General features: G+C 41.9%; 1 protein-coding gene across 2 annotated transcripts in view; it reads left to right on the top strand.

Annotated features, from left to right (window-relative positions):
- LOC115901479 (amine oxidase [flavin-containing] A-like) overlaps positions 1-25537 on the top strand; it is a 35064-nt gene that overhangs the window by 4465 nt on the left and 5062 nt on the right. Inside the window, exons 2-10 of one of the 2 annotated variants that reach the window (XM_030944196.1) lie at positions 5786-5880; positions 7141-7278; positions 14769-14873; positions 16091-16182; positions 19108-19249; positions 20749-20898; positions 21864-22023; positions 23284-23380; positions 24710-24763. In XM_030944196.1, coding sequence (XP_030800056.1) covers positions 5786-5880; positions 7141-7278; positions 14769-14873; positions 16091-16182; positions 19108-19249; positions 20749-20898; positions 21864-22023; positions 23284-23380; positions 24710-24763 — 1033 coding nt within the window. Of the gene's footprint in view, positions 1-5785; positions 5881-7140; positions 7279-8831; positions 8907-14768; positions 14874-16090; positions 16183-19107; positions 19250-20748; positions 20899-21863; positions 22024-23283; positions 23381-24709; positions 24764-25537 lie in introns of those variants that run through there. The other variant, XM_030944204.1, reaches the window with a different exon arrangement.

Genomic DNA, 25537 nt, shown 5'->3' with positions numbered 1-25537 from the left:
GGAAGCTGATAATGTTGTCATTTCATAGCAGAGATTCCTAAAGACCATTTTTGGGGATGCAGAAATAAATAACAATGTTTCACAGAGCTCTGGGTTCCCACTGTATTCCTAGCAAGCTGACTGTCATTATGACAAAACTTTACAGCAGGAACAAACCTCCCAGAATCCCATACAAAGTGTAATGGATGCTTTATACAATAATTGCAAAAACCAGAAGTACCAATTTCCATTTGCCTCCTTCTTCATAATGTGTTCTGCTGGTTTGCTATTGAAATCTTATGAGTGCTGTTTTCCTCAACAAGCAAAAGAAATAGCCAAGTAGTTAGGACAGATCCCTAAAAATACCCTAACATAACAAAACCAGACATGGGACAGGCATTAGGTCTTTTCTGAGAATATCAGCACTGATGTTATTGGTATTTGTGGTGATGACAGTGATCATAAATTAGCAGCAACACTTTTTGACATTCTTTTTTAGTTGAAAGTATCCATTCATGTAACAAGAATTTATTCTGCACAACATTAACTAAAAAAATTGTCAATAACTTGCGTTTAATTACCTTGGTTGTTTCCATTACTAGGTGGGATCAGACTGTCATCACTTTAATGTGTAATTGGAGGAGAGATGCCTCATTTCCAACCCTGTGGCTTATATTCATTAACTTTTTCTGCCTTTGTTTTGGGGAAGAGCATTACTTTGGGGAAGGAAAGTTTACTGCAAGAAGCTCTGGACATGAAAAATCCCAGTGGGTGTGTGTGGAGTGATTTCATCCTTGGGATAGAAGTCTCTCTTCCTGCCCACTGCATTTCTGCTAACATTGTCCATGAGAAACTGTCTTTGTGCCCTTCAGAACAAGGCTTGCATCTGTAGGAAGCATTTAGACAGTGATGCCATTGAGGCCAGTAAGTGGCTTGGTCTCCTTTGGACAATGTACTCTTTAGTAGAAAATATTTATTCTCTTTTGCTTAAGATCTTTGCTGAATCAAGTGGATTTTTTTTCCCTAGAAGGGAAAAATACTGATGAAAAAGAGATTAAATAGATTTACCTGAAAAGGACAAAATACATTAACTCAATCTCTCTTCAGTGCCAAGGATTCTAGAAGAAGGGACATGAAAGAAAGTATAGCAAGATAAAACATGGTTTCTGACAAGCAGAAAATTAGTGATGTTATGGTATTAGGCAGCACTGAATTAGAAATCAATGTAGACTTGTGATCCACACTGTGCATTCTTGCTCTTTTGTGGGGATTTAAGATGCTGTTACTGAATTAATAGCATTGTTGGCTTGGGGTCTTTTTATATTTTCAGTCGTAATTTAAAATCTTCAGTGAAAGGAAAATTCTTTCATTCTCAGCTTTCTGTGTGGTATTGCCCATTAGTGGCTTCTCTGGTCAATCTGATGTAACTGAACACATTTTAATTGTGTTTTAAAACTTAAATAAATGCTTTGATGTACACAAAAATTCCAATCAAAGGGTAATCAAGGTTGCAGGAGAAGAATTAAGAGGTTAGGAAGGGAGATTTTACCCTGTGGTCATGGCAGAAATGTTTTGCATCTCTCATTGACAGGTTCATTTTTACTTTCCAAAGGGATTTCTAGCTAGAAAAATGAGAGCTGATTTTAAGGTGGTCATTGCCAGGTTTAATCATTCAATTGTGTTTAGAAAAAGTTAGCGTTTCCGTCAATGAAACAGTAAAAATAATCACAGCATTAGAATGCCATTACATTGGAAATTTAATAATGATATATTGCCAATTCTCATATTTTACTGATGTGTATTAGAAAAATGAGCAAAAAAAGTCTTAAAATTATTTCCCCATTCAAGATCAGAAAAATTCAGGGGTTTTACAGGAAGATTTTCCCCCTTTTTCTGAATTATATCTTGCTAGAACACCACAGTAATGAGTGAATAATTTTTCTCACAATGTGGCTTTCGCATGTTGTGTACAGTAGGGTGGATCAATGAGGATTTTATGGAGGAATGTTCTGTATTTACAGAGCCTAGATTTTGAAAATTATAACTCTGTACTGCTAGTACATACTCTATACTGTTAGTATACCAAAGGATATTCCCAATAAAGTAACTTTTTAAAAACTCTCACTGTTTGTGCTGTAGAAATCATCTCTGCTCATATGCTCTGTATCAACCCCAATATTGAGGCAACTTGGAATTATTCTCATAAATCTACAGCTATAAACACTTCCCTACAAAACAGAGAACCATTTTCCACATTACAGGACTCCTCTGGAATCAAGTTCAAGTCTCTTAAGTCCCAGTGTTGTTCACTGCCTGTGGAGTTGAACTTTTCTTTCCTGTGAAGTAGAGATGGGCTTTGTTGTATTACAAAATTCAATATTGTTCAGTGTCCTTATGTTTCAGTTATGGGGTGTTTCTTGTAGTCTGCAGGTTGGCATCAATTCATCTTAGTTTCTTTTCACTTTTTTTCTTCTTTTTTTTCCCCCTGTATATCCAGTGTTTTGATGCAGTTCAAAGGGCTTTGCTTGTGGTAGCATTATGACAATTTTCTGGCATGAAAGCAGCCACAGTATGATCTGTAGCAGCAGCAATTCTGAGTCTTTAATAGCACTGCAGAATCAATAGGAACAGAGCTTTCCTGCCTGGCATCTTCAGAGGAGGGGAGCTGCTTGTGAGATTTCCATAGAAACCCTTGTGGAGGATGTCTGGCCTTGTTTGTTCTCATTTTGCAATAAGTGAATTTCCAGAGCAGAATGAGCTGTGGTTTTGGCAGGCTCCTTCTGCCTTGCTGAGGCAAGTGGTGTATTTCTAATTCATGGAGTTAGGGGATGTCTGGAAGGAGTTTGTCCAGTGATTTGGGATGGTTTGAGTGCAGCTTTATCTCAGGGCTGCACTCAGGGGAGGTGGAGGTGACACAGCCACAGGCTGAGCTGTGACAGGGGTGTCTGCACAGAGTCACAGCAGCAGACACTGCAGTGTTGTCACTGCCTGGTCTGAGCACTGAGCCCAGTTTGGCCTGGAATAATGTGCCTGTGAGGAATGGTTTGGATTGGAAGGGACCTTAGAGCCCATCTCATTCCATCCCTTGCCATGGGCAGGGATGCCTCCCACATTGCTCAAAGCCCCATCCAGCCTAGCCTGGAGCACTTCCAGGGATGGGGCATCCACAGCTTCTTCCCTGCTCTTTGAAGTTCATGTTGTCCTCTGGGATGGAGATGATGTAGAGGAAATGGGAGGATAGCTCCATGCAGCCTGAGGGGAGCTGAGCAGGCAGGGATGAGGCAAGGAGCAGGAAGGGAGAAGGTCTCATTCCTTCCTCTTTCATTCTTACCCCATCAATCAATCAATCAATCAATCAATCAATCAATCAATCAATCACTCTCTGGTGTCCAGTCCTGTCCAGGATACTGGAACAGCAACAAAAGTCTTGAAAGCTCAAGAGTTTGAGAACTCTTATGGAGAAGATGAAGGGTGAATGTGCACTCAGTTTAGAGGTTAATCATGTATAAAAAGCACAGAGGCTTCAATGACCTGTGGGGTGCTTCAGATGAACCTGTGGAAGCACCTGGACCTGGTGTACTTGAGTCTGACCAGGATGGAGCTATGGAGGTGGGTCCAACAGACAGAGACAGAGACAGACATGGAGATGCTGTGTGTGGGTGTTGTTCCTAGCCTTCTGTTTTGAAAGAAAATAGTTTCCATGCTTTGAGCAAGTAAATGTGTAGTAGTAATCTTAAATAAACATATTTTGTATTGTTTATACTTGTGAGTCATGCCCTCTCCCAGTTCCCAGTAAGGCATTTCTGTCTCAATTTACTTCTTGCTGTTTCCCAGTTTATGAAACTTCAAAGCCTTTTGCTTTTTTTTTTTTTGGACCAGTTTCTCAGATGACCATTGGGTTAACAGTAATGAAACTTAACCACCTGTAAGTCTGGAGAACAAGTTCAGTTTAACAGGCAAACAGGTTACAGGACCTCAGTCACATTACAGCACATTCTTGATCCCTTAGCAGCCCTTCTTTTTTTGGATACATCCCATAATTAAGCTGTAATCCAGTAGTGAGTTTAACTTCCAACTCAGTCCAGTGTGACCATTATTCTTCCTAACAACTGTGGCAGAAATAGAGCTGTTGTATGAAATTATGGGCTTAGGCACCAAAGATTTACATTTAATTTTTTTTTCATACCTAGGCCAGATTTCTTTTGGCTTCATGTTCAATTTTTTCAAGGCATGTATATCTACAGTAAACTTTCTTACAAAAGCATTACCCACTCATGTCTCAGTGTCCAGTGGTATTTATACAGAATAGAGAATTCAACCTTTTACTTTATACATGTAGGATATCCACTATGGTATGACAAAACCTGCTGTATCTCTTGAAATCTCATTTTTCTGCATATAAAAAATTATGTATTTGTAAGAAAATATTGCAGTTTGTGTTTTCAACATCATAGATTTGTGTTTTTTATGTTTATGGTGGGGAAGAAGAGAAACCATCACTCAATGGTTAAAGAATTAGCTAGGAAAAAATTATTTCTAGAGTTTCATGGAGGGAAAAAATTATCACTGAAATAAATTAGATCAATTTGTAATATATCCACTCCACAGAAAAATGGCTTACAATTAAAAAAAATAGAATATTAAATAGATTGAAGAATTAAGTATACTTCTGCTCCAGCAGCACTCTGAAGAATATGGTGCAAGGGTGTAAAGTTACTTTTAGATGAGTATGAAAATTATATCTATAATTTCTGCCTATGTAAGACATTTGAACTTCCTCACTTCTGGTTTCCAGTGAATGGTGTCCCACTTTCCATTAAATATTCTATGCACAGGAGTTTATAGTCAATTCTGCATTGCCTTAGAATAAAGGAGTACATGTAACTCTTCCTAGAATAATTCCTCTCCCCTGGTCTTTCCAGACATGCCTTCTTTGTAAGGCTCACAAAAAGTTGATTTTAATCACATTTCAAGGTAGTGTGATAAACATGAGGGTAATATTATTACTCCTGCCTGCAGGATATCTTGGAAGTGCTGATCAATAGGGCTGCCTTTCGTGTACTTAAGGAGGGGAAACAACTCCCAAGAAACAATGCTTCAGTGCCAAATTGGCCTGTAGGGCAGTGGCATAATCTGATTTCACCAACTCATGATTGCTTTTTACAATTTCAGCTCCCATCTGTCAGGAGCAGAGAGGTCTCCTGTCCTATTGAATTTTCAGTTGTCTCTAGTGGCTCCATCACAAAGTCCCATAATTAGATGATTTTTGCTGAGACCATAATTCCACTTATAAAGTATCTACATGCAGCCTGTTTGATTGTCATGGTCAAACTCCATTGCTGAAAATGAATCCTGACAGTGAAGCAGACTTTGCTTCTGCATGTGAATGAGGCCAAGGGACAGCAGAGGAGCAGAGCTGATGTGGGAGAGGAGCATTTTTGATGCCACTGCAGCACTGCAAGGCCCCCAAGCTGGGTGCTGCCTTCCCATAGGCTGCACAAATGGAGCGTAGGATGTGTGTCTGTCCCTTAATAATTGAAGTTGTGCTGCTTTTAAAAGGCCAAAATGCCAACCCCAGGTAGGAAACTTCAGTCTGTGAGTGCTGTGAGTGGTTATGAAATACAACTAAGCAGCAGCCACATGATTTCTGTGGTGAGATACCACACAAAGCTCCTAGCTTCTCTCAGGGATTTTTGAAAGCAATCTATTGAAATCTCTGACCTTGAAGCTTTGGTTCAGTTTTTGGCCATGAATGTGTCTGATTGCTGCCACTGGTTTTAATGCACTTTCTCTTTTTTTTTGCCAGGTTTGTCAGCTGCCAAATTGCTGTCTGAGGCTGGGGTCAGCGTGGTGGTCCTTGAGGCCCGGGACAGAGTGGGAGGAAGGACGTTCACTATCAGGGTAAGTGCTCCATGAGGTGTGCACTCCCTCTTGTGCTGGTCTGCAATGGGACAGATGTCACTCCTGCTATTTTGACCCAGGGAACTGCAATTATTTTGATCCAGGGAACTACAGCTTCAGCTCAATCCCTCAGAAGGTGACAGAGCAACTAATCCAAAAGCCATCAGTCAGCATGTGTTCACCAAGAAGAATCCCTGCTTGGCCAACCTGACAGCCTTCTAAGGTGCAGTGACTGGCTTAGTGGATGAGGGAAAAATGAATATTGTCTACCTAGTCTTCAATAGTGTGTTGAAAACCATCATCTGGGACCAGGAGTGTCAGAGCATTTCCCCTGTTTTTCCCATCTCCCTTTGCATACTGTAACAGGCATGATAACTTAGAGCTATATAAGAAGCAGCCTGAGCAGTACTAGACATCATTATGGCTCAGACATATGTTTTAAAATGTCTTAAAATTATCTGAAATAACACTTCTGCTTCTAAAAATGAAATTCATCTTGATTTGCATTAGAAAAAAAATGAAAGAAATGAAGATTCACTTGTGGCACAGGATAATGTAATACAGACATTACCTCTGCTTCCCACCCTGGAACTGAGGGAGGTGTAAATTATGTCAGGTGCCATTGCTGGGGAACCAGAGATAAACAGTGGTGTTCCAGCAGAAATCATTGTGTGTGAAACATGGAGCATAAACACCATCCTTCTGTGACACTGAGAGTGCCAGGCTTAAAATACTCCCTATAAACAGTGCTCAAGAGTGACTGTCTTGGGAGATCAGCCTGCTGTGATAGTGTGCATCCCTGAAACCTTCTGCCTTCTTCCCACTTCCCAAGGGAGGGGGCTGCTGATCTGGGGGGCGCATGGAGCACCTTTCATGGCAGGCATGGCTGGGGGTCCCTGCCCAGACGGCAGCAAGCTGGAGCCAAGAGAAAGGAGAATTATATCCTGGAAAACTGCAGTGCAGTGCTCAGCACCTGCAGCACTAAGTCTAAGCAAATATCTACAGAGACAAAACAAGCCTTGATGCTGGAGGTGGTTTCAGCTGCAGAAATGTTTTGCAATGACAAGAAAAGTAATGTGAATTTCTTGAACAGCTCCAGGGGTGGTGACTCCACCCCCTCCCCGTGCAGCCCATTTCCATGCTCAACAACCTTTTCCATGAACAAATCCATTCAGTCTGGAATAATTCTTTCTGCTTCTAGATGTTTATATTGAGGAGCTCCCTGCACACCTTCTGATTCCTGTATTCTTTTGTTCCCAGAATGATAAAGTGAATTACGTAGATGTTGGTGGATCTTATGTGGGACCAACCCAAAACCGGATTCTGCGACTGGCAAAAGAGCTGGGGGTGGAGAACTATAAAGTGTATATTGAGGGCCACATGTTCCATTACAAAGGGGTAAGTATTGCATATTGAAGATATTGTAAGTATATTGCATTTCCATGCTGAGGTACCCAAAGGTGGCACTGAAACTTGGAAATTACTGAAGTCATCCAAAGGGTTTCATTTAAAACTTACCCTTAGTAATCCAGATAGCACCTGTTTGAAGTGTTGTTATTCTGTTTTAATTTGCTGGGAGTGTGACAAATGGTTCTTATTTTCTTTTTTAAAGTGTTCAAAAAATGCAGCTGACAGCAGCTAAAAAACCTGGGATGCATTTGGCATATTGTCTTTGAACATACCCTCCAAAGAAGTTTTGCCTGAAATTCAGGAAATACTTGTTCAGAAATAAAAGCCAAATTTAAATTAAAAAAATAATAGTATTGATGGATAGTATTAAATGAGAATACTGGACAACAGTATTATGGGACCACCCTGGGAGTAGGATAATGTATTTTGCCCACATGACCGGATTCACATGAGATCTTTCCCAGCCCCATAGAGTGGGATTCATCTCACAAATTAGTGTTTGGAAGTTAATCATCCAATCTGAGACTCTGAGCTTCCCTCTCTAGCTAATGGTGCCCCACAAGCCCTTCCCAAGAGTCACCAAAATGCCACCTCTGAGACGTGACATTTGGAGGAGCAGGAGTCCAGGTGGCCACTCTTGAGCAAGTCCTGTTGTGGCTAAAGTGAACAGCAATGAAACCTGTCCTCAGAGCAGATTTCCAGCCCTTGTGCCAGATCTTTACCTCACTGATTTTTTTGCACAGGTCCTACCCAGGACCTGCTGCCAAAACCAGTGCGGGGTGAGAGCAGCAGGGAGAAGGACAAAGAAAGGCCTGAGATTCATAGGTGTGAGATGTGACTGTATCAATAACTCAAAGTATTATTTTAATTTCTTAAAAAATATTCTTTAGTTTTGGCACTTAACAGAGTCTGGCAGAACCAGACTTGAAGCCTGTATGAGTCACAGTTGACATATTTGATACAGACAAGCCATCCTATGTGATGGATCCTTAATTGGTTTCATTTCCATTACCTTTCCATTTTTTGCCTAAGAATTAGAGCAATGTGTTCACACTGCAAAGTTTCACCATCTGGTTCTGCAAGCACTCCTTATTGGGCAGATTGATGCCATGCTCATAAAACAGGCACATCTTAAATAATTGCTCAGCCACTCCATAATGCTAAAAAACTTACTTGTCACCCCCTCATGCAAAATTGATGTAATTCTACAGCAAGAGGGATGGGCTGGTTTGTACCAGCAGAATGTTTGTCCTACTCTAATTTAAGCTCAGGCATGAATATCTCAGCATCCTAAAAGGCACTTATCTTCTTTATGTTAAATAAAAGGCTCTAATGGGTCACATTACTTTGAGCCCTTAATCCATTTTGACACCAAAGCTGCAGCTTTTTATTGTCCCACATTGCATTATGCACGTCCCTGCTAATGACCATGTAATTTTGTATGTTTTCTTTGAAGTGAAAGCATATTTCTAAGCAAGAGGCAGCATTATGAGCTATTCAGCTGGATCACAGGCTGTGGATCAATTCTGGATTTGGCATCGTGGTCCTGCTGAGCTAATCAGGGTCCCAAGGGAGCTGTAATTGTTGGACCAGGGTGACAGCAAAGGGGCTTTAAGGTATCCCAGATTTAAGCACTGGATGAATAATAATGATGCTTTTCTTCCTGTAGGTCTCATTTCTCCCACAACCTCTTCCCATGAATTGTAGCCCTTTAATTTTCTTTTCCTAAGATTTTCCACAGCTTTTTCTCCTTTCTTTTTCCTTGAGACATTGTGCAGTTGCCATACCCTTTGATTTAGGGATATGTTGTTGAACCCTCTCTTATATCCCACTTCTAGAAGAAGCTTATTAAGCTCCATCTGTGCAGTCCTGGCTGTTGGCTGGGCTGCTCAGTGCCCGGGGCTGTTTTTCCTGCCTCTCTTTTACCTGCCTGCTGCACTCTGTTGCCAGGCTGGATGCTGAGGTGCAGGTAGGGGTTTGTGCTCTCCCAGCCGCAGATGCGCCCCTCACATTCCTTAAAGATGCTCCAGCAACACAAGCACAAATCACACAATACCACACAGTACCAAGTGGCATTTCCTAGATGGCAGAAAGTGTTAGCAAAGAGATTATTTGATATTAAAGGATCATCTCAAACAGAAATTAAATATTAATCTGAAATGTGGATGTTTTCAGCTTCTTGGGTTGATACGCCACGGGCCACCTGCAGACCTTGGAAGGTCTGATTAAATCTTCTCCTCTTGTGTCTCAGCTCTCTGGTGTTTGTCTGGTGGCTGTCCAGGAGTGTAGAGCCAGGGCCAGACAGGAAGGTCTCCTCCCAAGAGCTTTCTCCAAAGCCTGCAAAGCCTTTGTGGTTTTGTCAGAGGGGAGAAGTTTTGAGCAATGACTAAGCACAGCTTTAGATGTGTTTGTGACATCTGTATGTAATCTCCAGCACCCTTGGATTAAGAGATTTTTGGTCTTCTCATTACCTTAACAATCAGTTCAGCTTGGCTTTTTCTGAAGATTTCCAGGATACTGCTTGGATTGAGCTGGGAGAAAGTGGGAAAATTATTTATCCGAGCAGCGGAAGCAGCCAAGAGAAAGTGAAAATCCCCAGAGGGATTTAATGAACTTCTCTTCTGTGACAGGAATTTTTCCCATATCTGTGTGGAAAAATTCCACATACTGCAAGCTTTAATAACCAAGTTGCTTCATTGGTGCAGGTTTCCTTTGTAGTTACAGTTTCTTTGAAAATCCAAATATGTAACTATTTATTATTATTATTATTATTATTATTATTATTATTATTATTATTTGTTTCTTTCCCATCAGTTAGCATGGTAACATGGACTCCTTTAATGTCAGTCAGGAATTTTTTTTTTGTATCCTGTCCTTGTAAAACTGTAACTTAAAAACTTAAGTGTTTCTTATGAGCCCTCTTTCCAGCTAAATTTCTCTGTGGCTACTGTCCCATAGTTCACAAGAATGCTTTTGGACTGAGAAAGGGCAGATGTGCTGGATTCTCCCTTCCCTGAGCTGGCAGACAGCTTTTTGTTTTAACAGAGGTCCTTGAAGCTCTGTTTTCAACTTTTTTAGTAGGAGACCCTAAAAAGGAAAAGGCATTGGGCCTCGGTGTGGTATTAACTTTCTCTATAACTGCACTCCTCCAATATCTGGCAGCAGCGCACGCCCCAGGACATATAATATTACCTAATAAAGAATTATGATTTTCAGAGGGGGGAATACTTGATAAAATATGAGGATTTCTATACAGGGCTTCAAATTAGCCCTGTAGTCTCTCCTTCACCCTGCCTTTAGACGAAGAGCTCAGGGTGCAGCAGGTGGGTCTAAGACTCTGCCCATCACCCCAGACTTGCTGTTCAGACAGGGATCAGACAGCCCCAGCCCAGCACTGCTCCCAGGGCTAGACCTGCTGGAAGGAAGGATTGTCACCTGAGGGATCACCCCTTGGGGAGCTGCTGCTCTGTGCTGGCCACAGCCCCAGGCAATCACAGCCCCTGCTCTGGGGTGTAGGGGATGCTCCTCCTGTGCTTCCTGATGTGTGCCCTGCCCCTGGCACAGCAGGCAGGAGACAGATTTGCCTTTCTCTTTGTCTGGCAAAATTGTCTGATGCTCTGGCACAATTTGAGACTTGGGGTGGTGTCACAGCTTGGGGTTAATTCCTGTAGTTTTGGCAGCAAGCCCAGCATAGCTCTGGGCAGGGAAGGGACCTTGCAGAGCTCATCTCTCACTGCTTTCTTTCTAACCACTGAGGGATGGTGCTTGAGGGTCTTGTTTTCTTTGGATTGGTGTGGGGTAACTAATCCAAGCAGGCAGCAGGACTCAGATCTGAGGCCTGCAGGAAACCACTTGACATGGCAGGAAATGAAAAAAAAGAGTTAGATAAACTCTGTGGGTCAGTCAGGCAGCCATGTGTTAGCACGGGAGCTAAGCCAGTAGGTTATTTGCTTTTCAGTTAAGAAAACAGTAGTTCTGAAAATAATACATCCAGAACACTATAAACTTGTTTAAAAATGCAATATTGCAAGACCTCCCCTGTTTGCAGTGAGCTCCTCTGTGAAACTTTTAGCCAGAACTCTTCTGCCTAGCAGGGAGACAATATTAAAACCAAATTAATAACTTACCAGCCCAGCTCACTGGGGCTGGATTTACTCCCTGCTGTGGAGATACTTGTGCCAGAGAGAAGGCTGGAGAACTGATGTGTCTGAGGCTGTTGGGAAATGGGAATTTCTTGCCTGGAATTTGCTAGAGTTGGCTTTCCCCTGATCCCATCTCTGATAGGTACAGCCCCACCACACAAGGGTCACTGTGTCTGTGAACTATTTCAGCCTCTCTGAATTCAGTCTTAGCCTCTTCCAGGTCTGTTAGCACGGTTAGATTTTTCCAGCTTTTCTTGCTATTGGGCTCTAGTCTTACTGAAGTTGTGGGTTTTTTGCATGCAGAAGAGAGCAACAAGTAACACAACTTTAGACTTTTTTAGTTATCATTTGGCATTTTATAGTTCTCAGGGGGTAAAACATGTATTCCCATTGATCACCCTGGGCTATGCCATTGACCAGAGATGTTTTAAGCTAAGGATAGGAGAGCTGTTTGCAAGTTACATCACTCTGTACAAGCACAGTCACTCATCAGAAAGACTTTTGGAAAGAGATTTTCACTGAACAGTGAAAAACTGGGAACTTTTTGCTGCTACTCCTGATAGGACACAGGCTTATCTTTTCCCTTTGCCCCCCTACAGTATCAGCAGGACAGAAGGGCAGGAATAACTTCTCCTCACCCTGATTTGGGTGGCCTGGCAGCATTGCACCCCATCTCTGCTGAAGGGCAGAATTATTGGGGTTAAAGCTTGTCAAGGAAGGAAAGTGGATAGCACCTGTGTTCCCAACCAGAATAAAAAGACTAGCAATAAATTATTTTTAAGAAGCAGTGTTTGATGATCTTTTAGAAAAGCAAAATGTTGTGCAATAAGAATAAAATGATTAGTACTATCTTGCTGCTTGGTATCAGTATTTCCTAGTTTGATACAGCTTTAGTTTATGACAGTAAAAGCTGTAGGATGCAGTATATCCCTTTGCATGCACTGTTTGGCCCTCTCTTCTGTGGCTGAACACAGTGCTGCAGCCTGGCAGTGAGAAATTGTCCTCAAGGGAAAGGAGGAGCCGGTGTCATTTGGAAGATTCCCTGCTGGGAGTTCACAGGAGCATTTACTCTGCTCTTGCCATGGCAGAAATGCTTTGCATGCAGGTGTGCACCTGGAGAAGGCTGGAGCAGCATCCCCCCTGCCACCTTCCTTCGTGTAAGTCTGAAAAAGAACAAAATAGGCATAGAAGAGAGAAAAAAGTGCGTGGTATGTGGCATTCACATTCTCTGAAAAATCCCTTTGCCCAGGATTTTTCTCCTGGGAAGATGAGAAGCCTCGGAGAAGAGGAAAACAATTCTTATCTCATTTGCTTCTCCTGTGTTGTGCTCATGTGGAATGTGTTTGGAGATTGTTTACCCACAGGTGATTGTTCCATTGCATTCTGCTGTGAGTTGTTTTCACTCATTGGCCAATCAGGGCCAAGCTGTGTCAGGGCTCTGGAAAGAGTCAGGAGTTTTCATTATTAGCTTTTTAGCATTCTGTAAGTATCCTTTCTGTATTCTTTAGTATAGTATAGTATTCTTTGATATAATATAGTATTACAAAGTAATAAATTAGCTTTCTGAGAACATGGAGTTAGATGCATCATTCCTGCCTGCCACGGGGATCCCTGCAAATACAATAGTGGTTCACAAGATTGAGATTACATACCCAGGAATCCAGAGGTAACCAACCACTTCCTGGTGACTTGAAAGCACAACATTTGTTGGAAATTAAAAAAAAAAAAACAACCAAAAAAAAAAACCTTAAAGCATTTAAACTGTGAATCTCAGGCTGAACTAATTGCTGAGATCACCAGCTGGTGCTTTGCTTGGCCCAGAGAGCAGAAATTGCTGAGTCTGGATGGAACAGGAGAGTGGCTTTGCTGCTGCCCTCTCTGAAGATGGTGAGGAGGAACAGCACAGAGTGCCCTGATGGGCTCCAGAGGAGACAGCACCAGGCAGTGTCAGCCAGGGCTTGCTGTGGTCCCTCACCCACATACATTTGCCTCCCTTACTGTGCCTGTCCTGGGGCTGACAGAAGTTCACCAAAGTGCAGGAATTTCAGTATTTTACTGCTTTTGCCAAGTCTGAAAGCTCACTATGATCTCTGAGTTTTGCTTTGCACCCTTTATCTTTGTTATGATCTTTGCAGGGAAAAATGTTCTGTAGAACATCAGAAACCCAAATGTATTTACACACAAATACACGTTTTTCAGTGGGGAAGATCAATAATAATAAATTCTCTCTCAGCAAGTGTGAGGAGGGTGTGTTTCGCTCCTGCTTTGTGTCTCTGTCCCTGGGTCCCATTTTTTGCATTTGAATCACTGCAGCCTCTCCCTTGGTCTGTGACTCCACCTGCCAGGTGTGATGGGCTGGCACGGGCTCCAGGGCACTGAAAAGCAGGTTGCAAATTGCTTCAGCACCACTGCTCCTGCCTGTCAGGGTCAGAGTGTTCCCTGCATCCTCACACCAACTTCTGACACAGCTGGAAGGGCAGAGGACAGAGAGGTCTGATGAGAAATTCATCACTGACTTATGTGGGGGAAGATTCAAAGCAGATTAATAAGAGAAAATGTTACCTGTTCATCCCGTCCTGTTTCAGATTAAAGTTATCACAAAGAAGCAGCTGCTGCTAGATTGTTTCTCTTATCATTATATCACAGGATTATCTGAAACAGTCAGTTTTAGATAATAACAGTTTCAGCCACTGCTGCAGCTCTGTGTCACACACATTGAAGTACTGACACCACTTTTGCAAGTGTACAATATTTTTCCTCCTGCAGCCAAAAGCTTCCTGTTCAGACTTTTTCTTATAGGCTAGGTTTCTTCCATGGAATAATAAAGAGGTATGTTTGTTTTAAAAGTGAGGTGTACCATAAAGGTGCTTAGATAGTTTGAAATGCATTCAATTTTAGACACAAATTTCAGCATGCACATTTCAGCAGCAGGCAAATAGAAGATTCATTTAAATGTAATAATGAAGGATGCTTAGGAACAAGGAATATTACCTCTTTGGCCATGGTTTGAGTATCCTTATCCCAGAAATTGACAACCTTTTCAGACCAAATGCACCCCTCCCCACCCCTTCAGAATAATAAATAGAAAAAGGTGTCATTGTCCTTTTTAATGCCAGTCCAGCTGTTTTTATCCCTCCTGTTTAGCAACATGCATTCCATTGCTTGTATTCATATGCAGGACAAAAAAAAAAAAAACAAAAAGGAAAAACCCAAAAACCCAGCCAGGTCTTTTGGGGCAAAAGGCCAAACGTGATGACTCTGAGAATTTTGTGTTCTTGAGTAATGAAGATCTGCTGTGTTGTATTTCAGTTGTTTGTGGTTTTGTGTGCATTTCAGGGAAAGTCACGAAATTTCAGAGACATTGGCCCTTCAACATGGAATCCCTTGGTTTTTCTGGATTACAATAACTTCTGGAGAACTATGGACAAGATGGGAAAAGAGGTAGGCTGTCAAAAGTCAGTGTTTCCTACAATGCTCCGTGAATAAATTGAGTTTGGTTTTGTTTTGTTTCTGTAAGGGTTTTTTATTGCTTCTTTAATATATTAAAAAAAAAAAAAAAAAAAAAACCAACAACAGAACAAAACAGAAAGGAAGCATCCATCAGAAAGATTTCTGTATTGCCCAGGAACTGTCAGAAATAATAGGTTTTCCTCACTTAGAGTGGGGTGTACTTGTAAAGGCCCCTTCCAACCCAAACTATTCTGTGATTCTGTGAGAGGAGACAAAAAGATCTGGAGGTGTCTAAGATATCTGAAAAAATGAGGTTGAACTCAGTGTATTTTCTCATGACAGAAAAAAATATTCCATGAGCTGGGAGATTAGAAGGGTTTTTTTCCCCTTCCCTCATGACAGCATTTTGAGTAAAGATGATTTTTTTGTTTTCGTAGCTGCCTAAGCTGGGCTCCAGTTTGACTTCACTGTAACTTTATTTTTAAAGTTCAAAATATAAGCAGTACAACTGCAGCCCCTGGAGCATTATACTCTCTTTCAAATATTCATCAGTTTCCATATAATCTAGCAGCAAACCAAGGGCTTTACCTTATCAGAATCTTCAAGCATAACTCACTGTACTCCTGCAAATTCCCCTGGTTCTATGTGGTTTTGCAGAATCAAATTTATGTATTACACTACACATGTTTTTTGTCAGTAGTACAATTTTTAAAGATTCAGGTTTATGGTGGTATCCTCCACATCACATTACTTACATGCAAAGAATTTTTATTAAGAATTTAACTGCCTAAAATATTTCAAAAATATCTAGACATTTTTTCTTACTCTGCAATTAGCAGAGAGACATAGGGGCCTTTGGATATTTATCTTGGAACTGACTGGAAAAAGAACTTTCCCCTCAATTTCTAGAGGACACCGAGGCAACTAAATTGTAATTGCTTCTGGACAGCTAAAAGCGAGATGAGTCCTAGCACAAGGATATGGTTCACTGGTCAGCCAAATACAGATTTGGTGGTCATGGTACAATTCTTGCCCAAAGGTGTGAATGGAAACTATTCAATTTAGTGAATTTGTTCCAAATTTGTATCCATGTGCAGGGAAAAAAAGTAACTCCTGGCCAACAAATTAATTAAGTCTGTGCTACTATCTAGCACACCAGGCAATGGTGAAGTACTGAATCATTTATTGGATTTCACCTCTGTCTCCAGATTCCTGTTGATGCACCATGGGATGCTCCACATGCTGAAGAATGGGACAAAATGACCATGAAAGAGCTGATAAATAAGATTTGCTGGACCAAGTATGTAAATCCTTACCTGCTTTGAAATTCCAGCTGTGGAATGATTGTGGCTTTTTGAGCAGATTCTGTGGTGCAGCTGAGGACAGATCAGGAGGTGTTTGAGATGGGCTTTTGTTGGCTGGCAGGTGGCATCAGAGATGCTGGGGGAGCCTGGGGTTTGCTTCAGCAGGTCCCTGCACACAGCAGTGATGGTGTGGGCTCTTCCCACCATCCTTCCACTTCCAACCATTGCATCACTGAACTCCAGCCAGCTCTGCTGTGGCTCTCTGCCTTACAGTGGAGTTTCCCATGAGACACTGACATTCAGGCCCTCAGGGAGGATGAAATGTGCCCTTCCAAATTCCAGGGTTGCAATTCTGCTGTTTGCTGTACTCCTCTCAGGATCTCAAACTCCACAATCTCATGGCCACTGCAGCCAAGGCTGCCCTTCATCTTTGCATCATCCCACAGGTCCTCCTTGTTTGCGAGTAACAGATCCAACAGAACATCCACAATAGCTGGTAGGAAGAGGGCTCAAGGTCTTGTATCATCTGTAAAATGACCAGTGTGGAAACCCAGGGCACTGGGAATATTTCTCTGTCTCCTCTGGGGTGCCCTGACCCTCAGGGGCAGCACTGACTCTGACCCTCATTCATGGAGAAAGTTTCCCAGACTTCAAGATAGACTGGAATCCACAAAAGTGTGAAATAGATGATAGAGAGCAGTGCAGGTGTATCACTGGGTGAGAAATTTAGGTTTTGGGGTTTTTAGTGTGTTGTGGATGGAAGCAAAATGGAGGGCACAGGGTGTCATCCTGGGTTTCTTCTTCATGCTTCTTCTTCCTTCTTCTCCATGGGTTTGGGTGGCATTTTGTAATTGGGCAGAAAAGTCCCCATTGCAGCTCTTTGGGATCAGTTATTGGGTTAAAAGGGAAAATAATCCAGGTGTCAGTTCTTCATTGGATGGTTTAGTCTTAAAAGACCTTGTAACAAGGGATAGTTAGCCATTTTGTGCCTTCTAATGAAAAGCTGCTGAACTCATGGTTGTGAGACTGTTTTACTGATAAGAAATAACAAACACCTGAGTCTGAACATGAACTATTGTCTCAAGTGCCTTCAATCCAGACCCAGAGAAACCCACAACTGGGACCCCCACAGACCAGTGTGTTTTCTGTGAGGGATTTCACTGTACAAATTAAAAAAGGAATGATGTTCAATACATTGAGGTGATGACAACTGGAAATTCTCTACTTTCCTTTCTCTTTTCAATCATTTCTCTATAAGGCAAAGAGAAGTGTGCTCTTATAAGCACTTGTGTCCCCACTTGCTGTGCCAGCACCTGTGCTGTTCTCTAACATCTCCTCCCTCCTATTCAGTGTCTTTTATTGGTGTGGCTGTGCTCTGTTTGCCCTTTCATTCTGGCTGCAGTTTAGTGCTGTGCCTGCAGCTTTCTGACCAAAACTTTCCATTTGAAATTCGTTTTTATGGCTTAGGTCTTGCTCCAGCTCCATGGGACATGCTGTACAGCCATTTGGACTTGCTCAGGCTCCCTGTGGCATTGGAGTTTTCTTTGCAATTAGTTTTATGAGCCTTTTGCCTGCAGACTTGGTTACTTTGAACTGCTGTTGCAAGTGCACTGACTCTTCCTTTTCTAGTTTTTACTGCTGCTTTTAGCCATGGGGCTGGTGGAGCATAAGCAGGACTGGGTTTGTAGTGATCTCTCCTTTAGCAGACTTCTCTGCTGGGCAGCTTCTACTGCCAATGTTGTCAGTAAAACATTCAGTTCTCGTGGATGTGCTCAGCTGAAACGCATTCAAAAACTCAGTAAAAACCCATTTTAGATCTTTAAGCCAAGCCACATTTTCTACACACAATTTAAAAACAGTGCTTAAACAGAAAAGCTCTTCCACAGCATTTTCTGTGTGACTCAGGGCCAAGATTACAAAAGAAGATTTGTTTGCCCTGTGTCACAGATCAGCATCTACTGATCCTGGAGACCTTTTTCACATTTCTTAGACCTGAACCTGCTGCAGCTGTTTAGTGTCTTGGTGCTCTCAGAATTGTCACAGAGGGTTATTGTGTGCAGGGTGTTTTCACATCCTGGCTAGTGAAATAGGGGATGAATGGACTTCATACTTTGGGAAATGAGGTTATAAAAGTTTATAAGTTACATATTTTAGCCCAGATAACTTGCAAAGTTCCTTCCTTTATCAGATGATTATAAATTCATGTTGTTCCATGAAGCTTCATTGAAGTCAAAGTTCTTTTACCTTCTTAGCAAAATGATCTCAATTTCCTTATAAATCTATGGCCACAAATGCAAGAAATGTGAATAGCCAAATGTGAATCCTCTGATGCTGCTGCTGTTTCTCTCTTTATTTCAGAGGATGTACTGTGGTAGACAGGTGACCCTTTTTTATTTTGATGGCAATGATTGCCAATTTGGTTTTCTCTGTCTGGGTTATTTACCAAGTCTGATTCATGATTTCACAAAGGATCAGTGCAGCAGTGTTACATGCCAGGTGGGGAATGTCCAGGCTGTGTGGCTGCTCAGTCCCTCAGGACCCATCAGACCCTGGAACTGATGTGCCCAATGAGCTCCCTATGAGAAATGCAGAAAGGTTTCACTAACAGATTACAAAAAATGCTCTTCTGCTGAGAAAAATATTTATTCTGATGAAATGAATGGCAGCTGGGAAACTATTTAACTGAGGTGAAATCAGTGGGATTTCAAACTAAACAAGTAAATACTTTGGGAGGAAAAGAGGTGCTGGTAGAAACCCATTTAAAAAGACTCACTAGAGACTGAAAAATTAAACAAATATTAACCAACTTGACTTTTCTGACTTTGGGAAAGCAGCCCTTGTTTAGTATGATAAATAAAATCCTGAAAGCAGTCAGGAAGTCACATTTTCTCACAGTCTTTTCCTGGTGCTGTGTCTCACAGAGCTGTCAGAGACTTCGCCACGGTTTTTGTGAACGTCAACGTCACGTCTGAGCCCCACGAGGTCTCTGCCCTCTGGTTCCTGTGGTATGTGAGGCAGTGTGGGGGCACATTCAGGATTTTCTCCGTCACCAATGGGGGCCAGGTACAAAATGTCTCATTTCCTTCCTCCTCTTTTGAAACTGTAACGAGCAAGTGCAGTGTTGTACCCATCAAAACCCGGAATTAATGAAAAGATGAGAGCATGTGGCACCAGAGAGAAATGGAATGACACAAGCCTGTTTAATGAAGGATTTTATTAGCTAAGATGTGGAATAAATTGGGACTATTTAAACAACTGGGGGCTTTCTGCATTCACTTCAGCACAGTACTGTTGTTGCAGTTGTGTTGCTTTTTTGCCAATTTATTTTCTATGGGTTATTTGGCACATCTGAATGCTTACAAGAGTTCAGAACAAGTGAACTTCAGAGTGAAATGTGGATGTTTCTTTGGTGTTGAAGCCTCTAATGACAAGAGTTGGAAGTAAATAGCAAAAGGCCCTTCCTTCATGGGTCAGCTCACATGGCAACAATTTCCATCAACATCTGTCCATTGTGGTAAGAATAGACAACTACATGTCAGGAGGGATGTAAGCAGTGCTGATGCTGTCCTGTGGTAGGAGACAGACCTGGCTAAGAGCCTTCCTCCTCAGGAGCCCCTCAGTCATGTTTGCTGTCCCGCAGCAGCAGCTGCTAGATGCTGCAGCAAGAGTTAAAAATAAAATTAATCCCAAAATATTCATAACTAAATGAAACATGTGGAGAAGGGAAAGCTGCCTGGGAAGAGCATTTCTTTTCTTTGTAGCTGGATGGGAAAAGCTGTCTTTCTTCCTATCATGCTTCCTTCTTCCCTCACCCCAATCAATTTTAGTTGAGCAGAAGCACTAAGGGTTTCTGGCTTAGTGGCCCTTCCAAGTCTTATAAAACCTGCTTGGGCAGCCATTTTAGTCTTTCAGCACAAAACTTTATGGATCCTTTCCTCTCTGCCAGCATCTTACATGTAAAAGGGAGCTGCTTTACCTCCTGCTGGTGGATAAAAGAGGTTTCAGTGCTTCCCCTGGCCCTCTGCATGGACATTACACTTTATGTGTGTCATAGATTGTGCTTTTTTTCCTGGCAGCACTGTCTTTGTGTCTTCCCAGAGAAAACAGAGGGAGAAAACTCATTACCTTGAGACCAGACTCAGTTAAAGATCTGTCTTGCTTCTGGGCTGGCACAGTATTTCACTGTACAGTTGATTTCTTTGTCACACTTGAGGGTTTTGGCAGCACTGTGGTGGGTAAAATACTCAGAACGCATTTTGAATGAAGTGATATGTTTATTTTTGCTAGAAAGCCTGCATTATATGTGCATGTTCTCTAGGCTTAGAGTCTTTAAGCCAGGGCATTAGGGAAGCCATTGCAAAAGTGGTTTAGTCAGTAATCCCCACTGAGGCTCAGGTTTATGCCCTCGCTCTTCTGAAAGTCTGGATGTCTTTATGCACCCTTAGGACTTGAAGATTTGGCCTGCAATTTCGTGATGGTGAGCAGAAGTCATATTCAATGTCATTGTGATTAATGCTGTTGGGTTTTTTTTGTCTGTGTTTCTTTCCTCTTTGTTGTTTTAGGAGAGGAAGTTTAAAGGGGGTTCCGGTCAGATATCGGAGAAAATAATGGAACGCCTGAAAGGCAGAGTTAAACTGGAGAGACCTGTGATCAGTATTGATCAGACAGGTGATAATGTCCTTGTGGAGACTCTAAACCATGAGATATATGAGGTAATTCAATCAGAATAACAGTAGAGTATGCATTTAGTAGGGGAACATATCTGCTGTATCTCTTAGCCAGCTGTAATCAGGAAATACCCATTTGTGTGTGTCTGTTTCTTGGACAATGCTGACACTCCATGGAACCTGCTTTACAGATTTATTTATGACTGGCTGTCTTCTTGGTGTTCTGCTACTTGGCTTCTGTCATTACTCTGACTTCTCTGCCTTAACTTTCTATGTCTTTATATATTTTTACATTTTAGTTCTGCATTGAGACCATTTCAAAGGAAGGAAAAATAACCTTCCTGTTTGTGTCTAAGTTTGTGGTTCACAGCACAGAAAAAAAAAATTTAAAAAGTCATTTCAAGCACCTTTAATAAGATTTTGCCCCTGTACTCTGGTGCTTTGAAATGCTCCATCAGCACACGATGACCCACGGGGCCCCCATGGGGCAGCAGCAGCCCCACCAGCCTGAGAGCACCTGAGAGCAGCAGTGTTGGGATAAAGTGTCACCCTACAGAGTCCTGCACTGCTCCAGTCAGACCCAGAGTCTGTGAGAGGGATGGAGCACATTCAGGAATGCTGGAATCACCATTAGTATTCCTTGTCCTCAAGTAACATCCTGTGAATGTGCACAAATGTGATCTTTTTAGCATCTTACAGCTGGGACAAATGTGGGTCATATTTTCCTGGAGATGATAAGGGCAGTTTTACCCAGGCCATAGGATGTCTCTGGTCCCATTTCCCCACCTGTCTCCAGCCAAATTTCAACTGAAGTCTGTTTTTTCCAGCTCTGTGTTTCTGAAATGGCAGAATTACTTTTGTCACCTGGAAATCTGTGTGTGGAAAAGCCACCTAGCAGGGTCAGGAGTGGAAAAGCTGTTAGCAGCTATTAAGACTGTCTTTCAAACCTGTCCTGTGGGATGAGCTCACGGGGAGGCAGTGCCTTGTGCTGACTTTGTTCTACATTTCAGAGCAAGTACGTGATCAGTGCCATCCCTCCAATCCTCACAACAAAGATTCACTACAAACCAGAGCTGCCACCAAACAGAAACCAGTTAATTCAGCGTTTGCCTATGGGGAGTGTCATAAAAACCATGATGTACTACAGGGAAGCCTTCTGGAGGAGGAAGGGTAGGTGGGGGAAGCACAGGACTTGGGAACTTTGTGCAAATTTTGAAGTCCTGCTGTCTAACAATCAGGGAATAAACCCAAAGGAGGGTTAAATGTTGAAAACCCCAAAATCAAACGTACAGAAAGGTGAAAAGTAAAGCTCCTTAGAAAGCAGAAGTCCTTCTCTGAGCTTGAGTGCATGCCTTGTCCCAAAGATGAGTCCAGACCCAAACAGGATCCCAAATCTCATAGCAGTTGGCTGAGGCGGGATGACCAAGAGAACAAGCAGTGTTTCCCTGGGAAACCTTGCTGAAACCTGCAGAGCACAGAAGCATCAGCTTCCCTGCAGCATCAGCTCCCTTCTTCTCCTGCCGGGGACAGTTAGGTCAGCCAAAGAGAATTTACAGCAGATGACAAGCAGAGCTTAAGGTGTAAGCAAGACCTTTCCCTGATTTTAATCTTCTGTTCTGCAGACTTGATATCTCAGAGGACTGGGAAAAGTAGGTTAGCTTTTTGTTTAGCTCTAGATACTTTCTTCCATGTTGTAATATCTTTTTTTTTCTCAGCTTTAACTGATACTATTTTCAGAACTATTTGTATGAACAGATTAGTACCACTTTCTTTCTAACAATATTAAAAGTGGTAAAAATATTTCTTAATCAAAGCAATATAATTCTGGCATGTTTCAGGGCATAACCTGGCCATTGAGATTAGGCAGGAATACAGTCAGGTGTATGCATTGTCATCTAGATGAGATTTTTTGCGTGTTCATCTGAAACATGTCCTGATGTGATCCTAGACTAGACAGCCCATGCTTCTGCTGCATTACTGTTATGGAACACCATTCCTAACAATCTTATCACCAGCAAAATCAAAATAGTGGAGATTTGAGCCTGCAGTGACCAGATGTAATTACACTGGGTTTTGTTTTGGTCAAAGTTACTCATGGAATGAATCACCATAATTCTGACTAGATCCATTTATTTTTAATGTTTATTCTGCCCAAAATAGAAAGCCAAAGGGACTTGCAGCAATCCACAGAAATTCCTTGTTGGCAAACAATGGAATTTTAAAGATTTTTACAAGTCTGTGTACACAATTTCCCAGAGTCAGAGAGAAGAGAGAAAGTGTTACAGGGATCCTTCAGACACATAGGTGTTATTGGTAATAACAGAATTACTGTACAATTCCTTTTATGGATAATTTTCCCTGCTCATTTCTAGCAGAAACAGTGATCATAAAGTTTTTCTAACAATCATCTTGGGGTTTCTTTCCCCTTAGGTTATTGTGGTTCCTTTGTCATTGAGGATGAAGAGTCTCCAGTTGGAATAACCATAGATGACACAAAACCTGATGGAACTTTCCCTGCCATTATGGGGTAAAAGCTGCTGGGCCACACTCACAGATGTGTATTTCCTCTTGTAAGAGTTAGTGGGAGCAGGAGGGAGAGGGGAAATGACCAGGTTACAGCAGTGTTTCCCACTCCACAGTTTGCACAGATGGAGGAGAGCACTTCTGCCAAGCCTCTTGTGCCTCTCTAAAAGTCCATATAAATTTTTGGTGAAGGCTCTGCTACAAACAGCCTAATACAAGGATGTGGTTGGGGAGGAGTTGCTGAATTCAGCTGTGGTCTTTTTTAAGCATTCAGGTCACAGTTGGTTTTTTTGCTGTGGAGTAGATTTAGAAATAAATCCCTCTCTTACCTATCTGTTTAAGCCTGTATTTGGCTTACGTTGGGCTTTTATGTTTAGTGCCTGGTCCAAAATGACAACAAAATTGTCCAAGAAATCCTCATTTGTCTCCTCTTCCCACTGAGCTGAGGCAGGACAAGGAACATCAGCTGCTGGAGCAGGGAGGCAGCTGTACAGTGAAAAAAAAATCAAGATTCTGTAGAAACTGACAAGTAAAAATGTTACCGTTTGGACAAACAGGTGGGAAAATACATCACAGAATTGACTGGCTTTTAAAATAGCTGAAACCAAATGAACAAACAATCTTTACAAGTGTTTCCACCATAATCTGAGGTGACACTGCCAAAAAAGGGCCAATATAAATGTCAGGCAACTGCTCCTTAAGTGTCTGGCAGGGAAAGCTCACCCCTTCTACTGAGCTGTGCATGTTTATGGGCATGTTCAAGGCTTGAAAGCTGCCATGGCCTGAGAGCAGCAGACCTCCTCCAAACCCCATTGGCAAACAATTTCCAGCTTTCTTTCTCCTCATGGATTTCTGTGACTTTCTAAAAGAGTGTAGGAACATACTTCATCCCCTGGATATCTCCACTAGGGCCAGATGAACTAATTGTCAAATCTGCTTCCTTCAAGATGAATAAATATCAATCCTGGTTCTTGCAGGAGTGATCCATGACACTGCAGTGCCTGTCAGAGCAGCAGGCTGCCATCACTTACTCACACCAAGTGACACAGGTAGCTGCCTGCTGGACTTCAAAAGCTTAATAAAGCTCAGAATTTCAGTCCTTCTGGATCAGACCTAGATAGGGAATGCACACCCTCCCTTTCAATTAACTCTGCAGGTTACCCTGCACAGGCTTTTTCCCCTGTGTGACCTGTAATTATTTAATGTTGAAGTGTGATGCCAATCATGCAGCTCATTACATAGCAGTAAAGTGCTTTACCAATCCCTTTTTAGAGTCATTTCAAGCCTGCAAATCAGCTGGGGTGATGTTCATATTCCTTATTTTTGTTTTCAGTTTCATCCTTAGCAGAAAGGCTGTCAAACTGGCCCATCTCAGCAAGGAAGAGAGGTAAGAGTTCAGAAGCTGTAGATATTCAGAAACAAATTGTTTCTCTGGGATGCTTCCCCACAGGAATGTGTGTAAATATGTGTGCACATTTATACATGCTCAGTGCAACTACCAACACTGGAAATTGGGGCAGAAATTGAGATTTTAGCATAAACAGGCTGAAGCACTAAAGCTAATATTCATCCAGTTATGGATATTTCTAAATTTCCAAGTCCTGCCCACTCTTCTATGCTATGATTTACCAATTCTGGGTATCTGTGTGAATGGAGAAGATTTTTCCAACCATGTTCCCAAACTACATCTCCACTGAATGATGCTTTAACACAGGGATACAGCAGTGCTGACATGTCTCCTTTTGGGTCTCCTTCAGATTCAGAATGGGTGATAAAATTTTTAAATTTCTGTATTTATAAAAGTATGGTTTCCCCATTAGTCAGTGAAATGAACAAACAGTACTTTCTAAATGTGAATTTTGGTACAGTGCAAGTGAAAGAGGAGCTCTGCTTAGGAATGTGAGCAGCATTCTCCAGCTCATATTTTATTCCCAGCTATAGTAAATCTGTAGGGATTTAATTGATTTATATTGCTTTTCTGCTGGTCTTACACCAGTGAACATGAGGATGAATTGGCTCTGCATCCTAAAATAGCTGTACAAAGATTTATTTTTTTAGAGCTCATTGCCAAAATCAACCTTCATTTCCCATTCCCCAGGTCCATTTTTGACGTAACTTTTAGGCATCAGCATTTGAAATATGTATGTTAAGATAAGAACTT

Source organism: Camarhynchus parvulus, chromosome 1 (assembly GCF_901933205.1).
Source record: "Camarhynchus parvulus chromosome 1, STF_HiC, whole genome shotgun sequence".
NCBI classification, from domain to species: Eukaryota; Metazoa; Chordata; class Aves; order Passeriformes; family Thraupidae; genus Camarhynchus; species Camarhynchus parvulus.
This window is presented reverse-complemented; position numbering and strand designations above follow the sequence as displayed.